This window comes from Podarcis liolepis (assembly GCF_965112155.1).
Source record: "Podarcis liolepis genome assembly, chromosome: 10".
Classification (NCBI taxonomy): Eukaryota; Metazoa; Chordata; class Lepidosauria; order Squamata; family Lacertidae; genus Podarcis; species Podarcis liolepis.
The window spans coordinates 48738653-48760579 of NC_139562.1; the positions used below are offsets into that span (position 1 = coordinate 48738653).

Sequence of the window (21927 nt, forward strand, 5' to 3'; positions counted from 1 at the left end):
CTTTACAGTATGTGTGACTTTAAAGAGCACTTAATAAACTCTTGTTGTACCAAATTTGGCTTTGTTTGTTTGGACTTTTTTTGACCATAGGAATGCATTAATTGATTTTCAATGCATTCCTATGGGAAACCGTGCTTCGCAAGATGAAAAATTCGCTAGACAAAAAAATTCGCGGAACGAATTAATTTCGTCTTGTGAGGCACCACTGTACTTCATTTTGGTGCAACACATTGTGACGCTCCTGCCCCATGCCAGTAATCAAGATACAAATAAAACATGCATCCATTCCTTAAAGTGTGTCCTCTAGGAGGAATTTTAGCATCACATTTGACCCAACACTTTTCTTTTGCTCAGTTCACTATCAAGGCCCCCGGCCCCCTGACAATTGCTTAATGAATAATGAACTGTGTATGTGTGTGTGCCAGACTAAGATTTGGGCTACAACAAAACACACACCTAGAATTCCAGGAGTGTGCTGCCTTCTACATGTTGACCTAACATTGCATCCAGCCTAACACTTTGGTTGTGGTGCAAGGCGGCACCAAACTTATTGTTTCCATGCCAATAACACATTGATAGATTTTTGTATGGGGCAGTATGCTTTAGACTGAGCATCCTACAGCAAAGGAAGGCAGTGGACTGGAGCTAATGCTAGGGTGTCTCAATGAGGGCACTTTTCAAAGTACTATTTAGGATGGCCCAAAACGTATCCATTTTGACATAAATTGCCAATTACTGCTGTGGGCTCAGTGCACTTGATGGCGTTTTGCATATAAACAAAGCACTGGTTCCTTTTTGAGACTGCTTTCATGGAAATTTGGATTATAGAACTAAGAACTTCTAACTAATTTCAGCCTCATTAAGTGAAGCTCAGAGTGATTTGAAATGTGCATCCCCGCTCTCACTCAAGTTTTCATTTCTTCTGCACAGAGCACATTTTATCAATTAAACAGTTCAAACACTATGTGTAACATCCACACATTACGGAAACATTGTCCCATTACATCTACCATTATATCAGTGAGAAATGAAATTTATTCATAGTTCAAGGGGGACTGGAATATTTTCAGCCTTGGTTGGGCTACCCCTTATATAAGCAGGGGTGGGCAGAAGGTGCATATTCAACAAGAGTTCAACAAGGTTTCTGACTCCCAATTAATTTGCAAATGCAACAACAAAAAGGCACATACAAACACACTCCAAATTTGGCTGCTAGGTAATGGGAGGAAGGAACTGGGAATGTGGTTTTTTGTGATAGGACTATGAATTCAGTTCTGGGAATAAAAACTGGGCTGAGCAAGTGCTCAGATATACCCTGGGTCCTTATTCTAAGGGGGTGTTGCCTGCCTCCACCATCCCAGCCACTATTTAGCACCTGACTCTGCTTAGAGGGCTTTGGGATTCTAGTGAAAGCAAAACAAAGTGGATCCTGCAGGACTCAAGTCTGCCTTCCCCAGAAGAAACATCTTGTGATCTGTAAATAAATGTGTCTTCTTTGTAGTTGCCAAGTAGAATTTCTCCTTCCCCAATTTGAAGATTGTTCAAAGCATTTAAAGGGGGAACTTGCACACCCCTCCACTGTGTTGAAATTTATTTTAAGACTTCCTTTACAGACATTACAGATTACTACTTCTCCAGTCCAAGCTTGGTTTGAGAGAGTGAAAAGTGAATGGCCACACAGCATACATTTCATTGGTTGTTCTCCAGTGGGTTGTGGATTCTATGTCCTGAACTGAAAGTTCCATTTTCATTTTATCCAAGCATTTAGGTTGTGTGGAACTACATGTATACCAAATCTTCATTTTTGTTTCTGTTCATCGTCATATTTACTGCTGAGATTTGTCTTGGCAAAAACCAGTTTTAGAAGTCAATGAAAAACTTAGGCTGCAATCTTATACCCCTAATGTGAACTCAATGGGACTGACTTCTGAATAGGCATGCATAGGGTGGCACTTAGTGTTTCATATCCCGATAAGATGGTGTCTTCATGCTCAACATGATCCTAGGCAGTTTTTGTTGTAAAGTGACTACAGCTCCTGGAACTACATCAATTTAATACTGCTTTAATACTGAAATGATTATAATAAGTGTTGTTTGTGTTTTTTTTCTGTGGGACTCAAGTGGGACTTATTCCCATGTGAGTGAACACAGGATCGCCAAATAAGGCTACCCCACCTACCTGGGAGTAAACCCAATTAAATTAACCATGCTGTTACTCATCTCTTTCAATCATGCTATTATGAGCTCTAATATTTGGGAGTCAAGTCAGGACTGGTCCTGCCATTAGAAACAGTGAGACAACCACCCCAGCTGGCAGAAGTTGGAGGCAGCGGCAGCATTCTCTGACTGTTTCTCCTGAGCTTCTCAGCTATTTCCCTCTGTTGCCACATGACCACTCCTAGATCCCCTAATCTGGCCTGCAGTCTCAGGTGTGGTGGATGCTATCCTGTCACAAGCAATTAAAATAAGATTCAAGAGCTTGTCCAGCCAGCTTTTGTACATGGAATGGGTAAGGGGCATATGTCAAGCTGCAAAATGTCTTGACTTGTCCCTGGTTCAGTTACAAATCCAAAGAGTATTGCTCCAGGATAGCTATTTGTATTCAAGAATGAGACTAGCTTTCATGCTGTCACCAAGCACAGCTGACACTGCTGTTTACAACTGGGCAGAAACTAAGGGCACCTGCAAGAAAATGTGAGGGGGTCCAGGCAGCCAGCCATGCCTTTTTCCTCTCTGGGTTCCCCTCCTATCAATGTCGTGTCATTTGTGTGTGTGTGTGTGTGTGTGTACTTCTGCTAACTTTGGAGCTCCCCCAAGCCTGCTGGTCCAATTTCAGCTACATAGGGAGCCACACTCAGATAATCTGTTTTCCATTAGCACAGGGTTTAGTCCTTGTTGTTGTTTAGTCGTTTAGTCGTGTCCAACTCTTCGTGACCCCATGGACCAGAGCACGCCAGGCACTCCTGTCTTCCACTGCCTCCAGCAGTTTGGTCAAACTCATGCTGGTAGCTTCGAGAACACTGTCCAACCATCTCGTCCTCTGCTGTCCCCTTCTCCTTGTACCCTCAAACTTTCCCAACATCAGGGTCTTTTCCAGGGAGTCTTCTCTTCTCATAAGTGGCCAAAGTTATTGGAGCCTCAGCTTCAGGATCTGTCCTTCCAGTGAGCACTCAGGGCTGATTTCCTTAAGAATGGATAGGTTTGATCTTCTTGCAGTCCATGGGACTCTCAAGAGTCTCCTCCAACACCATAATTCAAAAGCATCAATTCTTCAGAGATCAGCCTTCTTTATGGTCCAGCTCTCACTTCCATACATCACTACTGGGAAAACCGTAGTCCTAGGAATCAAAATAGTCAAGTCAGGAAGAAAACTGACACTTACTAAATTGCTCTCAAGGAGTTTCCCAAATGTACTTTTCAGCCCTCCTTCAAAAGAAAAACATGCCACTTACAGAAAGCATTGGCAGATGTCAAAGCTTCCAAACAATACAGGAGCAAAACAAAGAAATGAACTACAGCAAACTTTGTGGGGGGGGGGGGACATATTCCAATATAATAGAATCACTTGTGATCTTACTACTATGCTGCCTAGATTACGTTTGTGGGAAGCACAAAGGTTACTGAAGCACGGTTGTTTGCCTCTGTTCTGAAAACCCTCTATCCCTTTCCTGAATCTTTCATTAATGGATGGGTTGGCTCAGAGGAAAATTTTAAAAATACAATATTTATTTTTGTATTTAAAAGGCTGGCGATGGGGAGCTAAAAACACACACGCACTAGAGCATAGAAACACACTCATGGAATGAAATTTATTTATTTATAGATATTTCTTTTATATGTTTGTGTTTATTTCTTCCTAACCCAATGCAAGGAGTTGAAAGAAAATCTTGTTTTTCCCAGGGTGAAAGAATTGTAAAATACATCTATGAATTAAAAATGTATGTCAGGCTTGGGTAGATTCTGTTACTTGGTTATTCTGTTTAATTCTGGCAGAGTTTCCGTAAAGTGTATCTATAAATGCCCAGCACCACAGTTACATAAGGAATGAGTAATACTCATTAAAGGCATGCACACAAGTCAGGGCAATTCATATAATTTTCCTCCTGGATATGTTATATCATTATCATGTGATATTAACAGTATCCTAGACTTAACTGGAAATTGTGACTTAGGTGGTTAATAATACAGAATGACTCCTGAGTCCTGAATTCATACCCTCAAAATCTAATACAGTACTGTATACCATAAGCAGAATTTTTGTTCTTATTAGACAAAAGTTTTAGCAGCCTTGGTGGTACAAGAAAACATGAATTAAATAAGGTTTTGTTTTGGTTTTTTCGAGTCACACAAAATCTTCAGATGCAGCGTTCCCACGGTGGAAGTCTTCCTTTTGGCACCATTTTCACCCATACCCCGTCTAATCTAAACATTTTAAAACCATAGGTTTTATCAATCAGTTTTGGTAACATCTCAGGACTTAGGAGATGCTGTGGTTGTATACATATGATCAGTGCTTTTTTCTTTAAAAAAGGTAAAAATGTTTAGGGGTACTCTCATTTTCCTACTCATATTGAAATACTGCCCCTCAATGAGGCCAAACTTAATTTCACAAAATGTTTAAGAGTATGTGCACCCCTGCGTACTCCCATGGAAAAAAGCACTGCATATGATAATTCAGTGATGTTACGTTTATCTATGAAATCAGCAGCTGGTGGACCAAAAATTAGACTAGTGAGCTGTGGTGGCATTTCAGAAAACATTACCATGTCCAGAGGGTGTTCTGTACAATTTAGTATAATTTACAATTTGGTTTGATTTATGTTGGGGGGAGCAGGACACCCACCTGTCATCATCCTCTGTCTGGCTCTGTTTAGCAGATTTGGAATGAAATGTTTCAACAACTTGAATACAGTAGCTTCTTCAGCTAATACATAAATCCGGCACTGCAAACGAGACTGTGTTGTTCTGGTTTTGCAGATGGGGAAACTGAGGCCGAAGGCATCCACGGGACCCAGAAAAAAAAAACAGGATCCAAAAGCAAAGCCCTGCCCCCATTGTAATTTGAAGCCTCCATCATTTCGAAGAATCGCCGGCGTCAAGTTTCGCCCGGCTGCTAAGTAACAGCCTCGTGATCCGCTTCTTGTGCGGGAAAGAGTTGGCTCCTCCCGAGGGTTAAACAGCGTCCCCGGAGCGGCCTCGTAAGGCGGAGTCGGAAGAGCCCCCGGGGCGGAGCGACGGAGCTTCGTGTTGGTATACAAAGAAGCGGCTGCACGTTGTCGAGGGGAAGCCGCGCCCTGTTCTTCCGCCGCTCCCCCTTCTCTGACGTCGCCGCATTCCGCCCTCAAAAACGAAGGCATCGCCAGACATTCCCCAGACCTGAGCTCGACGTTCCGCTAGAGCTGATGCTGCGCCTGCTGCTCGGCGGCTCACAATAGAGAAAAACACAAAAACCAACCACCTCGCCAAGCGTCCAAGCCGCATACCTCACTCTCCGCCTCCAGAATTTTCGTCGTGATTCTTCTTGCTTTATTTAATAAAAGAACCATAAATTATTATTTTATACCGGCTTTTTTTTACGAAACAATTTAAAACAAAACCTATTGCTGATATTTTAATTTGTGTGTGTGTATATATATATATATATATACATATATATATATTTCTTACCGGGCCTTTTAATTGTTAATATCTGAGGGTTTTTGTCGTCGTTTTTGCTTCCGTTGAAGAAGCGAATTAAATCGCGGAGATCTCAGAAATTTTTTTGAATTTTAATTTTTGTGGGGTGGAAAGGAGCTCCGGAAGATCCAAGGTTTTGTCCCCCAGCTTCACTGATCGAGGTAAAAAAAAATCTTCTTGGGCTGTTTCAGGGGGTTGGAGGGGGGGAATCTGTGGTCATGGGGAGGGGGCTGGTTTTCTGCTGTGGTAGCGAAGGCATGGCAACAACAACAAAAACCTCAAATCGTTCCTTTACGTAAGATTGGGTGTTTTTTAAAAAAGAAAAGAAATAGCCCAGCCAGCATTGCTGCATCTTTGGAGAGCTTGGGATGGGGAAGACCCAGTAGAAAACAGGCGCTGCTGGTGCAGTCTTGTGACTGATTTGCATTTTTTCCATTTTAGAAATGCAGGAGCCCTTCTTTATTATTGTTGTTGTTATTAAGAGGAAGGGTGGAAGAAAGAAATAGCAGGGAATGGCCATTGAAAGGATAACGAGCAAGGCAGGGTGGTTAATGTACTGAAAGGGAATGTGACAATCGCCCGACGGGGTTGCATCATTTTCCGTTCCGATGGGGTGGAGTTGGCTGGCCGCCCAAACCTGTACAGAGGTTTGTGTGTGTCAGTGTGTCATTTCTGGTTGGACACAAGTCGATTTTCGTGAACCTTCAACTAACCTTTGCAACTTCGGGTTTCTCCTGGTTTAGTCTACCCTTTAAGAAGTCAACCCTTATAATTAAACTGACTACCTTTAAATGTCTTGCGGGGGGTGGGGGGTGAGTGGAGAGCAAGTGATGTATAGGTCGAAATGGATTGTTGGGCAGATATGTGTTGTGTTGTGTTGTGTTGTGTTGTGTTGTGTTGTGTTGTGTTGTGTTGTGTTGTGCAGTGCACCCCCTTGCCTTTCCCACGCAGATCTCCCCCAGTGGCGAGGGCTGCCTTGTCGAAGCTGGAGATTATCTTTGTTCTACTCTTGTACTTTTCCTTCCTTGCCATCTCCCTCCCTCCCTCCCATCTCTGCTGGTACTTTTCCACTCGCCTGGCTGCCTATGAATCAGCCGCGGTGAGCAGAAGCGGCGGCAGCGGCTGCTCACGTGACCCAATTCGGGAGGACTACTGCAGTATTGACGTTTCCCTTTTTTTTTTTTTTTTACCTTCACAGACAAGGCAAGTCCAGCAGCCAAGGACAAAAGATCAAGAGGAGCCCAGGCTTGCTGCCACTATCTCCAATAGTTAATTTGCCTGCTTTTAATCCCGTACCCCCCCAAAAAGGCATCCTGGATCCCATCATGACCAAAGCTGAAATGGGCAAGCTCAACACTACTCCTGATGAGGACAGCAGCAGCTACAGTTCCAACAGCAATGACTTCAACTACCCCTACCCAACCAAACCAGCTGCTATGAAGAGGTCAGAGATGTTTCTGTGCATTGCTTTAATAATAATAATAATAATAATAATAATAATAATAATAATAATAATAATAATTAGTCATACACAGTCCAGTTCCTCTTCAAATCAATGGCAAATCTCTGATTGATTTTGACGGAAGTGGATTTCAACCTTCATCCCCAAATTTACCTTTAAAAAAAATGTCGTAAGAATGGCCAGTATCTCAGTTTGTACATACAGCAGCAAAAACCGAACCTTTCCCAGAAAAATCTTATTTTAAAATCTTATTTTAAAACAAGCCCATTTGAAATCGGTGGATTACACAATAAAAAAACAACCACCCCAATGTTGTTTTATGTTGCTTTTTTAAAAAAGTGATAATACTTAAGTTGCTTTGTTTTCCTTCTTTCCCCCCTTCTCACAGCCATTATGTAGACATGGATCCAGAAAACCAAAACTTTTTACTTGAATCCAATCCTGGGAAGAAGAAATATGAAACTGAATATGTAAGCATGCATCACTTATCTTTTTAGCATTGAGTACCTAAGTGAACACTAGACCTCCCCCCCCCCTGCAAATTAAAACCATTTGCAAATAATTGTTTCTGAACAAATTATTAACCACCTCCACCACCACTTTTTTCTTATTCACAGCGTCCAGGTACTACTTCCTTTGGAATGTCAGTATTTAATCTGAGCAATGCTATTGTGGGCAGCGGCATCCTTGGGCTTTCTTATGCCATGGCAAACACTGGAATTGCTCTCTTTGTGTAAGTATTTGAATGCAGCAGAATTGCAGCATTATATTGTTGGTATTTGTGCATGCTAATGTTTTCCGTTTGCCATTTTAAAATGTGATCATGCCTAAAATGTAACCATGGAAAGGAAACTTGGGTGCAGTTGCCAAGTGAATGAACACACATTAGAACCCCCAGACTATCTGAACATAAACCAGTTTAATCCCACTGAGACCAGGGATGGATCCTAAGCATCAACCCATTTGGAAACAAGCTCTGTGGAGCTTGTTTCTCAGGGAACCATGCTGGAGATCAGGCTAAAATTAAGCATCCTTGAGAGCCTCAGTTGATGATTTCAGCCGAGAAGTTAAGCACATGTTTAAATCTCTCCTGTTAAAATAAATGGACTCAAAACAGTTTGTTTGGGTTTTTTGCTGGATTTCACCTGTCCTACCCTGCCTTAGCATCTTTCAAAAATAGTTGTAAGGGGAAAGAAATATTTTTATTCATTCTAAGGAAGAAATTACATTACATGTGCATTTTCCAGTGCATTAAGGACTAAGTGTTTTCCAGTGCTTTTAAGTATTCCAGTTTCGGTTATTACCCATTACTGCCATTCGTAAATGCATGCTTTCTCCAGTTTAAATGTCACTGCATGCTTCTCCAGCTCATGTGAAACCTCACTTATCCATCCTGATTCCTGTCCCATAGCTAGACTTGCATATATAATATCACAAGACATTTTTGTTCCTAGCAGCACAAAGTGCTTGTCAATTTCATCTCTACACTCTCTTGTCAATTTCCCCCCTTAAATTACTGTTTGCCTCAGCCTTGGGATACACACTAATGCACCTTTCAGGTGCATTGTATATATTCATAGTCCTTGGGGATTAAGAAATTGGAGAATAAATTTCTAGGCAAATAGGTTTGTAGCTACGTGCTCACTGCCATGGAAAACAAGGAGATCGCTTGCCTGTATTTAATACATGCATATTGTGTACAGTATATGTTTCCTGTAGAGGGCAGTGTATATTGAGAACATGTATCCTTGGAAAAGCAACGCCAGTGAGAGATGGTCATAGTAGCATCTATCACAGTGGAACTCTTAGAGGAGGCATAGGCAAACTCCAGTCCTCCAGATGTTTGGGACTACAATTCCCATGATCCCTAGCTAACAGGACCAGTGGTCAGGGATAATGGGAATTGTAGTCTCAAACATCTGGAGGGCCAGAGTTTGCCTATGCCTGTCTTAGTGGTGCAAAAATATGGAGATCTCTAATTTTCTGATTTTTACACTATGAAGCCTTAATAGGAACCAAAGAAATTGCTCCATCCCAGGAGGAGTGGTTTAAAATATTTATAAAGTTATGTCCCAGTGTGTACAACTATGTGTAAAAAATGATAGGCGCAGGGCTAAATATACACTTCAGACAGAATACTTCTAGGTGAAACATCTTGGGGATTTTTGTGATGGATTCATCCATCATTAGAAATTAATTTAAGAATCCTATGCAAGTACATTTAAAGTTGCATTTCTGTCTCACACAGGCACTCCCAACAGTGAGAGAGGTTCAAAAGCACTTTAAGGCCACCTTCCTATGCACACTTGTGTCTGTGTAAAGTCTCATTGGACTTGATAGGATTGCACTATAGGGCATACTTATGTAAAAGCTAGTGGCAGAGAACTTTGTAACGTGAAATCAGTAAATGTGCCTTATGTTGTATGTTTTTTTAAGTGGATGCAATGTTATCTTTAAACTCCTTTTTATGTGGCTCAACTTATTTACTTCTAAGCAGAACTTTAAGCATATTCAGAGTCTTTCAACTTAAGTTTCTGTCTTCTCTGGTCGTTCAAAATGACTCACTGACAGTCATTTAGAGATGACCCAAAATGCAGTATGCTGGTAATGTTGCTGTTGCCACCAAAACCAGCTTTAGTGGAAGCACATTTTGGTCTATGGCAGTTGAGTCATTTTATATATCTCCCCGTATTGAACTCAAATGGGCTTTGCATCACATTTTGCCCTGCAGTGTGTACCATTGGCATGCATTATGCTGATGGCATTGTAACCAACACAAAGCTGTCCTTTCGGTATGTGTGCATACTGAATCCAGTGTGTTGTTTTATCAGACAGAGTTTTAAGTTTTATTTATTTTCCATGGAAAACTTAATTTCTTCGAAATGTACTTTAAGGCGGAGTCCTAAGCGCAGAGTAGGTTTCATGGGTGTTGGACTTGCTTCCGAATAAGCATGTTAAGTCTTGTGCTGCTAGTTTTATGCACATCTACATGTGAGCAACTCCACTTAAACACAGGGGAACTTCTGAGTAAATCTGCCTTTGATTGGGCTATTAGTTTAAAGTCTTAAATAGCTCAGTTTTGTTTTGGAACAATTTAATTATCAGTGGCATCTTAAAAGGAAGAACAAGTTCCCACTAATATGCCTTTTTGCTATAGAGCAGTTGCTTTGTAGATTTCACGTTGGATGAAGAACAGATCTATATTTTTGCATAGATTTTGTGTATATGTTTTATGGTATTCAAGTATACAATCCCAGAAGCAAGCTTATTAGCTTCCACTTGAATTTTCAAACATCTCCTATATAGTTTACCTTGATTTTTATCTAGATAGCTGTATTTTTGTTGATTATAATGATGAAGTTCTTATTGGTAGAATTTTTTTGTCTTCTGTAAAGACTCTGCAACAATCGGCATTCACGTTAACATAGCCATGAAGCCAAGTCTAATTGGGGGCAATCTGTAATCAGTTTGTCTATTTAGTTCAGCGGAGTGCGACTCCTTACATCACTGGGATTTAAGCATGTGCTGGATTGCATCCATTTTATGAAAGGAAGTTCAATTCAAATAACTGAACTATGTGCATTGCTTGTATCTATGATCAGATTGGGCATTCCCATAAATCAACATGAGTATTGGATTGAGATGCTGGCATTTTATCATTATAGCTCCACCGCAGGAGATGCCGGTGTTTAATGTTCTGATTAAAAAAACCCAAAACTATAACCATTTTTGATTGTCTAAACTTAAGAGTCATGAGCTCCATTTATTTTTGTACGCACCAAAATGAACAGAAAAGAAAGGGAAGTAACATTTTGCTTCCCCTTTCAATATCTCAGAAGTGGAGAAATCTTTGCATAGAAAGGGCTTTTGGTTAACCCAGCGTGAGTCTGAACTAGCTTAAAGGCAGGTAATCCACCTTTAGAGACATGTCAATGGGATCATATGTAATCCTTGTTGGGATGGTTTCTTATAACCTCCACAATAAAGAGCACCACTGTTCTTATTACATTTATTTTTAGAATTATTTCAATGTTTTCTTCAGGAATTATACGACCGCCTTTAAAACCAGTTATCATTTTATCACTTGTAAATGAAACTGGTCTCAATTAAAAAGTCAAGTGTGTACTTACATCTTCCCGGCTGAAATCACTGGGAAGTGCCTCACTTTGGCAGAACTGAGCCTGATTTTGTTACCTTTTCTTGTTGCAGTTTAGATGCTTATTTCAGCCAAAGTAAAAGTTGTTTGTTTATGTGTGTTTTTTTAAAGAATTCTTCTGTTCTTCGTGTCAATATTTTCTTTATACTCCGTTCATCTCCTCTTGAAGACTGCCAATGAAGGAGGTATGTTAACATCTACTTGTGACTAAGAAATTCACCTCCCTACACTTTATACATTAAAAACATGTAACTGTAAATTACACTCTAGCAACTGCTCTGTTTCTTGTTGCTGTAGGGTCTCTGCTATATGAACAACTGGGAATGAAGGCCTTTGGCATGGCTGGGAAACTGGCAGCATCTGGATCTATTACCATGCAGAACATTGGAGGTGAGGTTTTTCAGATAAACGTCCCTTTTTACACTTTATAACAGTTTTCTTCTTTGTTCTGATGGGATGAGCTTGTCACACAACATGTTTCCATTAGCAACCTAAAAGCGACACCAAGAAACATGTTTCTGTGGCTCTTATGTGCCATGCTCTCTATATGCATTGATGTACAATATCATTCACCTGCAGCTATGTCCAGCTACCTCTACATTGTGAAATATGAGTTACCAATCGTCATCAAGGCATTTTTGAACGTCAAAGAGAGCACAGGGTAAGTCTTCGAACTGCTCAGCAGAGAAACTGTTAGCAGGAACAGAAATAGGCATTGTAGAAATTTTATCTGATGTCTTCCGTTGAAACGTGTAAGAAGAGATCATGGTTGAGCTCCAGTTATACTGACCTACTTATTGAGTGGTCTGTTTGACATATGATACGGCCTATAGGAAAGGGGTTAGAAAAAAAGCCTTGTTGTTTGACAAAATAGCAGGACATGTAAACAGGATCAGTGTTCACGAATGGCCAGTCCAATTACTTCTTTGTTCTGAAAATGTAAGCAAGCTGTAGTTCCAACATGTTCTTAGAAGCCAGCATGTGCATGTAGTGCAAAATATTATTGTATCATCCCATCTTAATCACTGCAGTGATGTTACTCTTGAATCAGAAGTAAATATTTGGGCTCAAGTATTCAGGGACATGAGTTGTGTTTCTACAGGAATTCTAATACCATGATTAGAGTATGAGATTCCCCCATATTTTAGTGGAGACAATGCTTGTGACCCACTGAAAGTTTGCAATACCTAAACCTCATTGTATTCCTTAGACTGCAATCAGACTGCTAAGCCACATCCAACTCAATGGTGCTTAGATTCATCTAGCTTTCTCTGAACTATGCTCATTGCATTTTTAGAATAGCTATAAAGATAATAATTCTTAATTTCTTTGGGAATAACCCTTTCCCATGTGGTTTCTCTGCCCACATAAAAAGGGTTCTCCCCTGGGCATAGCAGTGCTCTTCCTTGGCATGTTTTGAATACCCATTTGCATGCAAGTACAACTTCATCCCATTAAAGAGTGTGTAAGGCCTCCTATACCCCCCCTCATGAGTCCTGTGCCATACCACTTAGGAAATAAACTTCCATTGTACTCCTATTGGACTTGCTTCTGAGTAAGCATATTTTGGTTTAGGCTGCCAGTCCTTCTGAAGGTGTTAACTGGAGCTCAGTCTCATTGATATCTGTGGTACTTAATCCAATGTAGTTGCTGTGACCCAGCATAGCACAATCACTTGTGCACGAGAGGGTCTTTCCTATTGACAGCTGTAGAAAAGTACTCCCAAAAGACAGAAACGTAGCCATTAATGGGAACTCACTTGCATTAGGTACTCTGAACCAGCATTGCTGTCCTGTGTTTCTCTATTGCACTGTGATAACAATATAATATTTTTAAATTATAGATGTGATGACCACGCAGTTTTTCAACAAAGATGTATTTCTTTTCTTACAGAGAATGGTACCTCAACGGTGATTATTTGGTTATATTGGTATCCTTGTGGCTCATTCTTCCTTTGTCATTGTTGAAAAATTTAGGTAAGTAGGCACAAGAGATACAGATGAAACTAGGGTGAACAAATTGGGAAATAATGGCAGTCCTCTTTGTGATTAACATGGCACCTGTAATATGGAAGCCACTCCTACATTCTGCTTGGTTTTATTGTGCATGGAGAGCTAAGTGTCACAGCAGTTTCCAAAGCCCTCCTAGTTGATGAAATACAGATATATGCCAATATGAAGGCAATATACTTGATCATCAGTTTTATATCCATTTACCTGGGTGTAAGCTTTATTAAAGTTGGGGGGGGGAGCTAAGAAAGTATGAAAGAGCAGGATGACACCACCACATTAAATCTAATAGTGTTCTTATTGGATGTGTTGATTTGGGATAATAGAATGGATAGAAAATCCCAGATAATGGCTAAAACAAAGGTGTGCGCTTTCTAGTTGTTCAGTGATATTGAATCAATATATTAACAATATCAATTCCTGCAAATCTGTTCTCTTGGAAACTCACTTTTGAGTTGTGCAGACCATGCTACTGAATGTGCCATCTCCCAAATGTGTTACAAGGACTAACTTAAAGCATGTTTGTGTTACAGGTTATCTGGGTTACACCAGTGGATTTTCCTTGTTGTGCATGGTCTTCTTCCTTATTGTCGTAAGTGCAACATTTTCTATGCATACATTTAAGTGCTTAGGATATTTAATTCAAGTGAGATTGCTAGTGACTTCTGATTATGTCCAGTCATTATTTTATAGAACAAATGTATCCCGTGAAAGTAACAGGCAGTACTCTTTGTCATTCTTTGTTAGGTCATTTGCAAGAAATTTCAAATTCCATGTGGACTGGAAAGTGACTTGATTAATGCAACTCTGAATACCACCCTAGAACATCTGTCAACCACTGCACCTTTTCATGTATCAGAAGTTAATATAACCAGTGATGACCAATGCACACCAAAATATTTCATCTTCAATTCACAGGTAAATATTAATAAAAGAGGGGGTGGGAGAAAATAATCAGCTATACTAATTAGAAATTTAATTGTGACTATTTTAAAGCCTCATTGACTGGTGAAAAATCATTTTTCTCTTACAAGAGCACTGTGTACTTGGAGTAAGGTTCAGTGCTTCTTTAAATGTCCTTATGTTAAACAGGATATGACTGTAAGCTGGAGAACATTTTTGTCTTGGGCACAAGGCTGCCAATAACTTAAGTACACTGCTGGCTTTTAACAACCTGAACAATCCGATCCCTATTTAGCAAATGCCTGTGTTTTGAATTTTTGTCGTGCAAAACGGCTATCTGGCCTATTGCCTATATAGATGCATTGTGGGTTCTGAAGCTGCTGAAAGGCCCCCACCACACTGAATGGAGCTTACCTCCAGGAAAGTGTGCATAGTCTTGTAAGATGCATGACTGGTCCTGCTCCAATCCAAGAACAATTTGTTTGGGGCTTTACCCCGGCTATTGTGAATGCAGGCAGAGGCCAATTGGTAGGGATGCCCACCCAATCGTAGCGCCCTCTAGCAGTCTGGACTGGAGGTTAGGATTACAGCCTTTCTGTGCAAACTTGCGCATGATGATTTAGGTGTAAACCCCACTTTTTAAAAAAAACGAAGCTAGCTCCCTCGTGAATCCTTCCCCAGTCTGATGCCACCCCTCTGCTGTGGACTATAACTTCCATAAGATCTAGCTGGTATAGACAACTGTCAGGGGTAGGAATTTTAACCCAAAATACCTGGAGTGTGCTTACTAGCACTGCAGCCTTAGCTTATGAAGAAATATACCTACACGTTAATATTACAGAAATATTCATAAGTGCATTTTTATTTTTGCGCTTTTCAGACTGTCTACGCTGTACCAATTTTAACATTTTCCTTCGTCTGCCATCCTGCTGTTCTTCCTATTTATGAGGAACTGAAAGGGTAAGTAAGACTTGCGCATGTTACACGTCAGATATTTTATAGAAACAGGAATGGAAGCACATAATTTCAGAATCGATAATACATTTTGTTCCTTTGAAACAGGCGAAGCCGCAGAAGAATGATGAAAGTCTCCAATGTTTCATTTTTTGCCATGTTCCTCATGTATCTTCTGGCTGCTGTCTTCGGCTACCTGACATTTTATGGTGAGCAACTTCTCTTCTGTTTCTGTTTCCTTTTTTTTTTTTGTACCTAAACGTTCTGTGCACATTTTGACGAGACACAAACCAACCAAAATAAACCACCCTTAACGTTAATTTTGGTGGGAGAGGTCTAGGAATGTGCTGCTTTTCCGACTGAAACCAGTGGGACTTTAAAAGCGTTGTAAGTGTATGTGTGCTCTTTGCATCTTACGGCTATGAATATAATCTCAGATGAGAGCCATGAGGAGCTTGTTCTCTAAAGTCCAGTTAACTTATTTGAATATCATTTCTGAGTAATTTATTCAAAGGAGTGCAGACGCACAGTTTGAAATGCACTGCTAATAAGAAGCAAGTATCATTAGGTTCAGGAGGGCTTGCTTCTAAGTAGAGATGCTTAGGATTATGTTGCAAGGGGAGTGAATGGTCTTAGAAATGTGAGTGATGGCAAAACATAGCTCTCTGGTTTTATATGAGAACCAATACATGTAAATCAGTAGAACAAGTAGGGTTTAGAAGCATAATTGGAAAACTCCATTTGAGAATCAATTTGATATGTATTTAAACAGAACACAGGGATTTTCCTGTTATATATATATATATTAGACATCTACACTAATTAACATTCTATTCAAACACAATTTTCTTTGCAGGAAATGTTGAGCCAGAGTTGCTTCATACTTACGCTGAAGTCCTGGGAGCTGATGTTCTTCTCCTTATTGTTCGTCTGGCAGTCCTGATGGCAGTGACACTTACTGTGCCAGTTGTGATTTTCCCAGTAAGTGACTTAAGTTTTCCCCCCAGCTTCAACAGTAATTTGGAAATCAAGCTGATTTAGAACTTGTCTGCTAATTTCCAGTTGTGATTTTTTAAATAAATAAATCATCCATTTTCTGCTATTTCACCTTTCTGCATCAGTTTTTGCTGAGTGTGAAAGGCAAAGAGATCTGTTCCCATGGCTGTTAAATTGAAGCATTTTAGACTTTGAAAGAGAAGCAGCCTAAAAGTAAAGGCTTAAATCACAAGGAAAGTTAACATTGGGAAGTTCACAGAAGGAAAGCTTCCTGCTCGATCTTTCCCTATGCAACCATCTGTGTGACCCCCCCCCCAACCAATCTTCTGCCAAATCCTCTCCGAAAAATTGGAAGGCCCTCTTGAAAAAGTTGAGATGAAAAGAGGAAGAGGGAATTGTGAACTTTCCTTCTGCAAATTTTCTTAATTTAAACTTACCTTAGGATCCAACCTGAAACCTTTGGCTATCTATAGGTAAAGGTAAAGGGACCCATGACCATTAGGTCCAGTCATGACCGACTCTGGGGTTGCGGTGCTCATCTCGCTTTATTGGCCAAGGGAGCCGGCATACAGCTTCCGCATCATGTGGCCAGCATGACTAAGCCGCTTCTGGAGAACCAGAGCATGCTTTCGAACTGCTAGGTTGGCAGGAGCAGGGACCGAGCAACGGGAGCTCACCCTGTCACGGGGATTTGAACAGCCAACCTTCTGATTGGCAAGTTCCAGGCTCTGTGGTTTAACCCACGGCGCCACCCGCGTCCTGTTTGTTATCTATAAGGGCTAGCAAAAATTCAAAATGGATTTTTCCCACAGGCTATCCATCTCACTCATTGTTACAATGTTATAAACATTTCCAAAAGTTTGAAAAATGAACTTGGAATGTGCCTTTAAGGTGTTGTTTTTTTTAAAAAAATGATTTTAATAAACTTTCATTTATTTTACAGATCCGCAGCTCCATCACACAGTTGTTGTGTTCAGGGAAAGAATTTAGTTGGTGGCGCCATACTGCAATTACAATGGCTCTTTTGGTATTCACCAACATTCTCGTGATCTTTGTTCCCACAATTCGAGATATATTTGGATTCATTGGTAAGGGTTCTGTTGTTCTTGGTTTTTCTTGCTGTCATTTTCTAAAGCTTTTTTTAAAAAGAATAATAATAATAATCAGAATACAGTAATAGAAATGTTGGCTGTTTTTATTAACACAGGTGCCTCCGCTGCTGCCATGCTGATCTTTATACTACCATCTGCTTTCTACATTAAGCTAGTGAAGAAAGAACCAATGAAATCTGTTCAGAAGATTGGGGTGAGTAAAGAGAAGTGCCCATTATTATCATGCTTGTCCAGCTCGATCAGTAGAGTCGAAAAACGCCAAGAGCTATTTGGCTGCATGAGCAGAGTGACTATCAAGCATGCTAGTCATGAAAGAACAACATTGAAACACTTATTTATTTGTGGAGAATTAGGTTGCTGGAAATGTACAGCTAATATAAGACGACTAAGGGAGTTCTTGAGTTCTTAACTAGCAGCAGACATTTTAAATAGGATTCAAAGGGAATAACCATCAGTGTGTAAAGGAACTGTACAATAAGCCCGAGTTCCTTGATAAGTTTTCACAGCTACATCTCCCACACCAGAGAAGGCAAGATGTGTTTAAAGTTTTGTCGTCTTGGTTTTGGGAAATGCAGCAGTGGAGAGAAGAACGTGAGCCCCAGCTGTGTATACAAGTTCCCTTATGTGTGCATAATTGGCCCTTTTCTTTATCGAGTTCTATTTGTTTCTATCAAAATCCTTCAATATTTTTTATATAATGTCTTTGTAGGCTCTTCTTTTCCTGATCAGTGGCATATTTGTGATGACTGGAAGTATGACCTTGATCATTCTGGATTGGACCAGCAATGCTGCTTCTAATGGCCATTAGCTATCTGCTTTGGACTCCAGTGCTTACAAAACCATCTACTGAAAAAAAAACCAGAACTTCTTACCCACGTTTGCAATTCTGCTTCCTTTCGAAATGCAGATTCTTTGATGCTGGTTCTTCTGAATGGAGAATAGGTGAACTTTTTTTAAAAAAGATACTATTCTGCACTATGGGAATCGATACTAACATCAAACCACCTGAATCTTTGGCTGAGGGAAGTGACTATTTATTCCATTCCAGAGAATGGACAGCTCTCTCTGTAAAATTTTATCAAGCCATGTTTGGCTTTTGTCATTGTTACTTGGATATTTTATTGTTTTACTTGAATGTGCCTAATGGAAACAATTGATGTGAGAAGTAAGTTAGTTTACATCAGGAGGGTAAGCTAACCATTGAAAGTGAATGAGAAAAACACTATTATTTTTGTACCAAAAATTTTATGGACCTCAAAAGCACTATTTTGACTTTAAGAAAATGTTTTGTAAGTTGATGATCCAAATAAGGGTAAAAAGAAAATCCGTAAAACTGTTTAAGCAGAGTTCTAAATTCAACATGTTTTGTCTGCCTATAGAGGCATATCCTTAAAAGTATATTTTTGGCCATATGAAATTATTTTTGAAACCTATTATGTGAAAGGTTGGTTAATTTGAAAGACTCAAAACTGTTTAATGATTTCTACACATTACTTAGTTATTCTAACCTAAAACCAAGCAAATATGTTAAGACAACCCCATGGCAATATTTCTAATCCAACCAACATAAACCACCACACTCTTTTAAGTAGCTATTTACTCAAATTGTCATGTTTTAAAAAAGATTTCATACCATTAGAATGAATGATGTATTAAAACAATTTATATGTAGCAAACGTAGCAACCAATCCAATTAGTGCTACAACCAAACAAGACCCTTGAAATTAATGAGGGATGCATAGGAGCAGTATTTGGCAAATTACTGAAAGTACAATCCTAAGCATTTTTCTTCTTGAGGTACTCAATAGTGCAATTATATTAAACAAATGGGCTATTATTATTGTTATTCAGTTGCAGGTACCAACCAAATCATGTTGGGTCATTTGCCATTAATGTGGAGTTCACATGATCCAGCGACAATTTTACACATTTTAGCTTTTGTTTTTGTTTTGTTTTTTGAAACAAGTAAAAATGAGGTCCTACTATCGTTTACTAGCAGCATAACAGTATTCACACACTGTACGATGTTTTTCAATAACCAGTTTTCATCCATTGTTGGATTTTAAATTATTTTATGTTTTTGTTCCTCTCTGACAATGTGATATTCCTAATTGCATATAGTACGCCAGGATTTGGTGTATAAGGCAAAAGCTCTCTTCATAAGGCAACTGGGATTCCTAATGCAACGGATTTTGTACAGCAGTCTTTTAAAATTACTATTATTATTATTAAGACCTTGATGGGACTACACTGTCATCTCATATTTTTCTGATATAGGCATGTGCTGTTTGAGCCTTAAGTAGTTTGCTTTGAAAAGGAGGTGGTAATTCCGTGGTCACTGAGTGCTTGATCCTTCCCTGTTTGCAAAGAGATCACCATAGAGCATTAAAGAGCCCTTCCTCTGTGTGCATTTGGCATACTGGGGATATTACAGGAATTGGAAATTCTTCCATTTATTTACCATATCCCGTCCATCCCCTCTAAATTAGGTCAGGGTATATAAGAAGAACATGGTACTCACTGCAACTAAACCAGTCGTGCCCCCCTAAATTCACATCTGTACAGACTTTCCATTTCCCATCTTTCCCTGCAAGTATATTGCTGGGCAGCACTTTTGCTGAGTGGGGAGAATAACTGTGCTCTTATTAACACTCCATGGTGATAAATCTGTGTGTTGGTACTACACCTGCATAGGTAAGGATCATACACTGTTTAGTTACTATGCATGTTCCCTGCATTATTTCCATCCCCGGCTGAAGAGATGTTGTACTTTCATAAGAGCACATTCAGCACCACTTAACAGACACAGATGCTGCTGGAAAGGACAGTCTGAAAGAATAAAGACAGGCAGAGTTTTAACAGCGAAGTCCTCATTAGATGGCTTTCCGCTATGTTCATTTGGCATAATAGTTTAGAAATCTAATTCAGCTGATTTCAAGCAGTAGTTGAGTTATAAGAATCAAATCGTGGCATGCAATTAGCTAAAGAACACTGGCTTTTTTCTTTTTCTTTGAAAAAAAGTTTAGGCCCATTTTTAAATAGTTGGCAGATTACTGCCACTCTGTCCCAGGTTTTTACAATCTGGCAATGCAAACCTTTTTGTTTTGTATTTCTGCATGGCAACTGCCATCCCCTAAGGCTGCAATCTTGATTCCATGGAGGTCCGTATCAAGAGAAACCTGCCTTACTGAAAAGTGTCTACTTTTCTTTCCTTTACAAGTTACGAATGGCTTGACATTTTGAACTCAAGCCATTGTCCTGGGCAGGGCAACACGAACTGTACTTGAATAACAGTCCCGATAATCTCTTTTGTTCTCAGAGAAACCAGGTAACCAACAGCCACACCCATATGTGAAACTTTGCTTTGGTCTGTACTTAAAACACCCAGAGACCATCTTTGAGTTTTCAAAAATCCATCATTTTCAAAGCAATGGCTTGGTTTATATCTGAGAACCACCACTGGCTTCGGTGTAATCCATTATACATCTGTGCATGGTGTAATGAAAATGACATCTCTCTTTCCCTGCAAATTAGACTAGTCTAGTGGTACTTGGCTTTCATATTTTGCATACTTTGAAAGCTGGTAAGATGAGCCTCTCATGTTAAAATGGCAGCTCTTCCAATTTAACCATTCATGTGGTTCTTGTAAAAAAGACTAGGATTCCCAAGTACCGTCAAGATATCAGAATGGTACAGGGAACAAATGACCATTTTTTCTGAACACACTGAAGAGCGTTTGTAACCAAGAAGCTAAGTTCATTGGTTCATCTCAACAGCTGGAAGAGTGGCAAAAGTAACAGAAATTACATGACTGTACTAACTGTTGCATTTCAAAGGAGTCATTGCTGGATCAGAGATACCTCAACAGTACACTGTGAATCATGCAGTTTAGTGTCATTCAGTAACTAAAGAGGTCTCCTGTCTGACCTTGCTGTGTACCACTAGGCTATATTGATTTCTAGTGTCTGTTGTAAACCTGTCTCTTTAGAGCTTTCATCGCAGGTCACAGTTTCAGTATTAAATTAAACCACTGTTTGTCACCTAATTTTTAAATTACTGTCTTCCATGTTATTTCATTCATAAAATGTAACATGTTATTTATAGAACAATAACCTGTTGAAGTTAAAACCTATTTTTCAGTATTTATGGGTAGCCTTTGTATATAAACTGTGTGTGTATATATTGTAAGTATTATTGTATATAATGTAGGTTTGGGAGTTTGTGTTTATGTATATAAGCTTTCGTTACAATTCATGGCTAATGCATTATGTCCGTGACTCATTCCTGTTATGCATTCAGTTGAAAGTGCTATCAGATGGAAGTCTCCAGAGAAATAATTTTGGCTTCCCAAATAAAAATCCTGTGCCCTCAAATTGTCTAAGGACACAATAACATTTAAAGACCAGGGCTGGTATCTAAAAGTGTTTCCAAGGACGTGATAGTCCAATGAGGGGTTCCCCTCCCTTTGAACCACACACAACATTGCACACTGATCTGAAACTTCCCTTGCTTTCAAAAGCAGTTTGCTTTGTGGGATGGAAGGTGTGATGGTTCTTTCAGAAAAAGAAGTCTAGATTCATGCAAGGGCTTTGCAGTGTGAAGGCAGTTCGCTGCCCCTTTGTAAGAGGGAAATGTGAAGCCCCTGTGTGCATGAAGTTA

At 39.7% G+C, this 21927-nt stretch overlaps 1 protein-coding gene and 1 long non-coding RNA gene across 3 annotated transcripts; one reads left to right on the forward strand and one right to left on the reverse strand.

Annotated features, from left to right (window-relative positions):
* Positions 1-1017: 1017 nt before the first annotated feature.
* On the reverse strand, positions 1018-5205 carry LOC310687951. Its single transcript, XR_014516672.1, has 2 exons — positions 4844-5205; positions 1018-3338 (listed from the first exon to the last, which is right to left on the reverse strand). It is a non-coding gene; the product is annotated as an uncharacterized lncRNA (long non-coding RNA).
* A 143-nt stretch (positions 5206-5348) lies between these two features.
* On the forward strand, positions 5349-21516 carry SLC38A2 (solute carrier family 38 member 2). Of its 2 annotated transcripts, XM_083463620.1 has the most exons (16): positions 5349-5837; positions 6875-7120; positions 7527-7608; positions 7756-7871; positions 11406-11479; positions 11592-11684; positions 11874-11955; positions 13188-13270; positions 13837-13895; positions 14051-14221; positions 15087-15166; positions 15269-15369; positions 16017-16141; positions 17100-17244; positions 17364-17461; positions 17978-21516. In XM_083463620.1, exons 2-16 carry the CDS (start codon positions 7002-7004, stop codon positions 18074-18076), a joined length of 1527 nt encoding a protein of 508 aa, XP_083319746.1. In that variant the 5' UTR covers positions 5349-5837; positions 6875-7001; the 3' UTR covers positions 18077-21516. The 2 variants fall into 2 exon arrangements, with proteins under 2 accessions (XP_083319746.1, XP_083319747.1); XM_083463621.1 differs by lacking the exon at positions 7756-7871 and having other exon boundaries at positions 5378-5837.
* Positions 21517-21927: the final 411 nt, after the last annotated feature.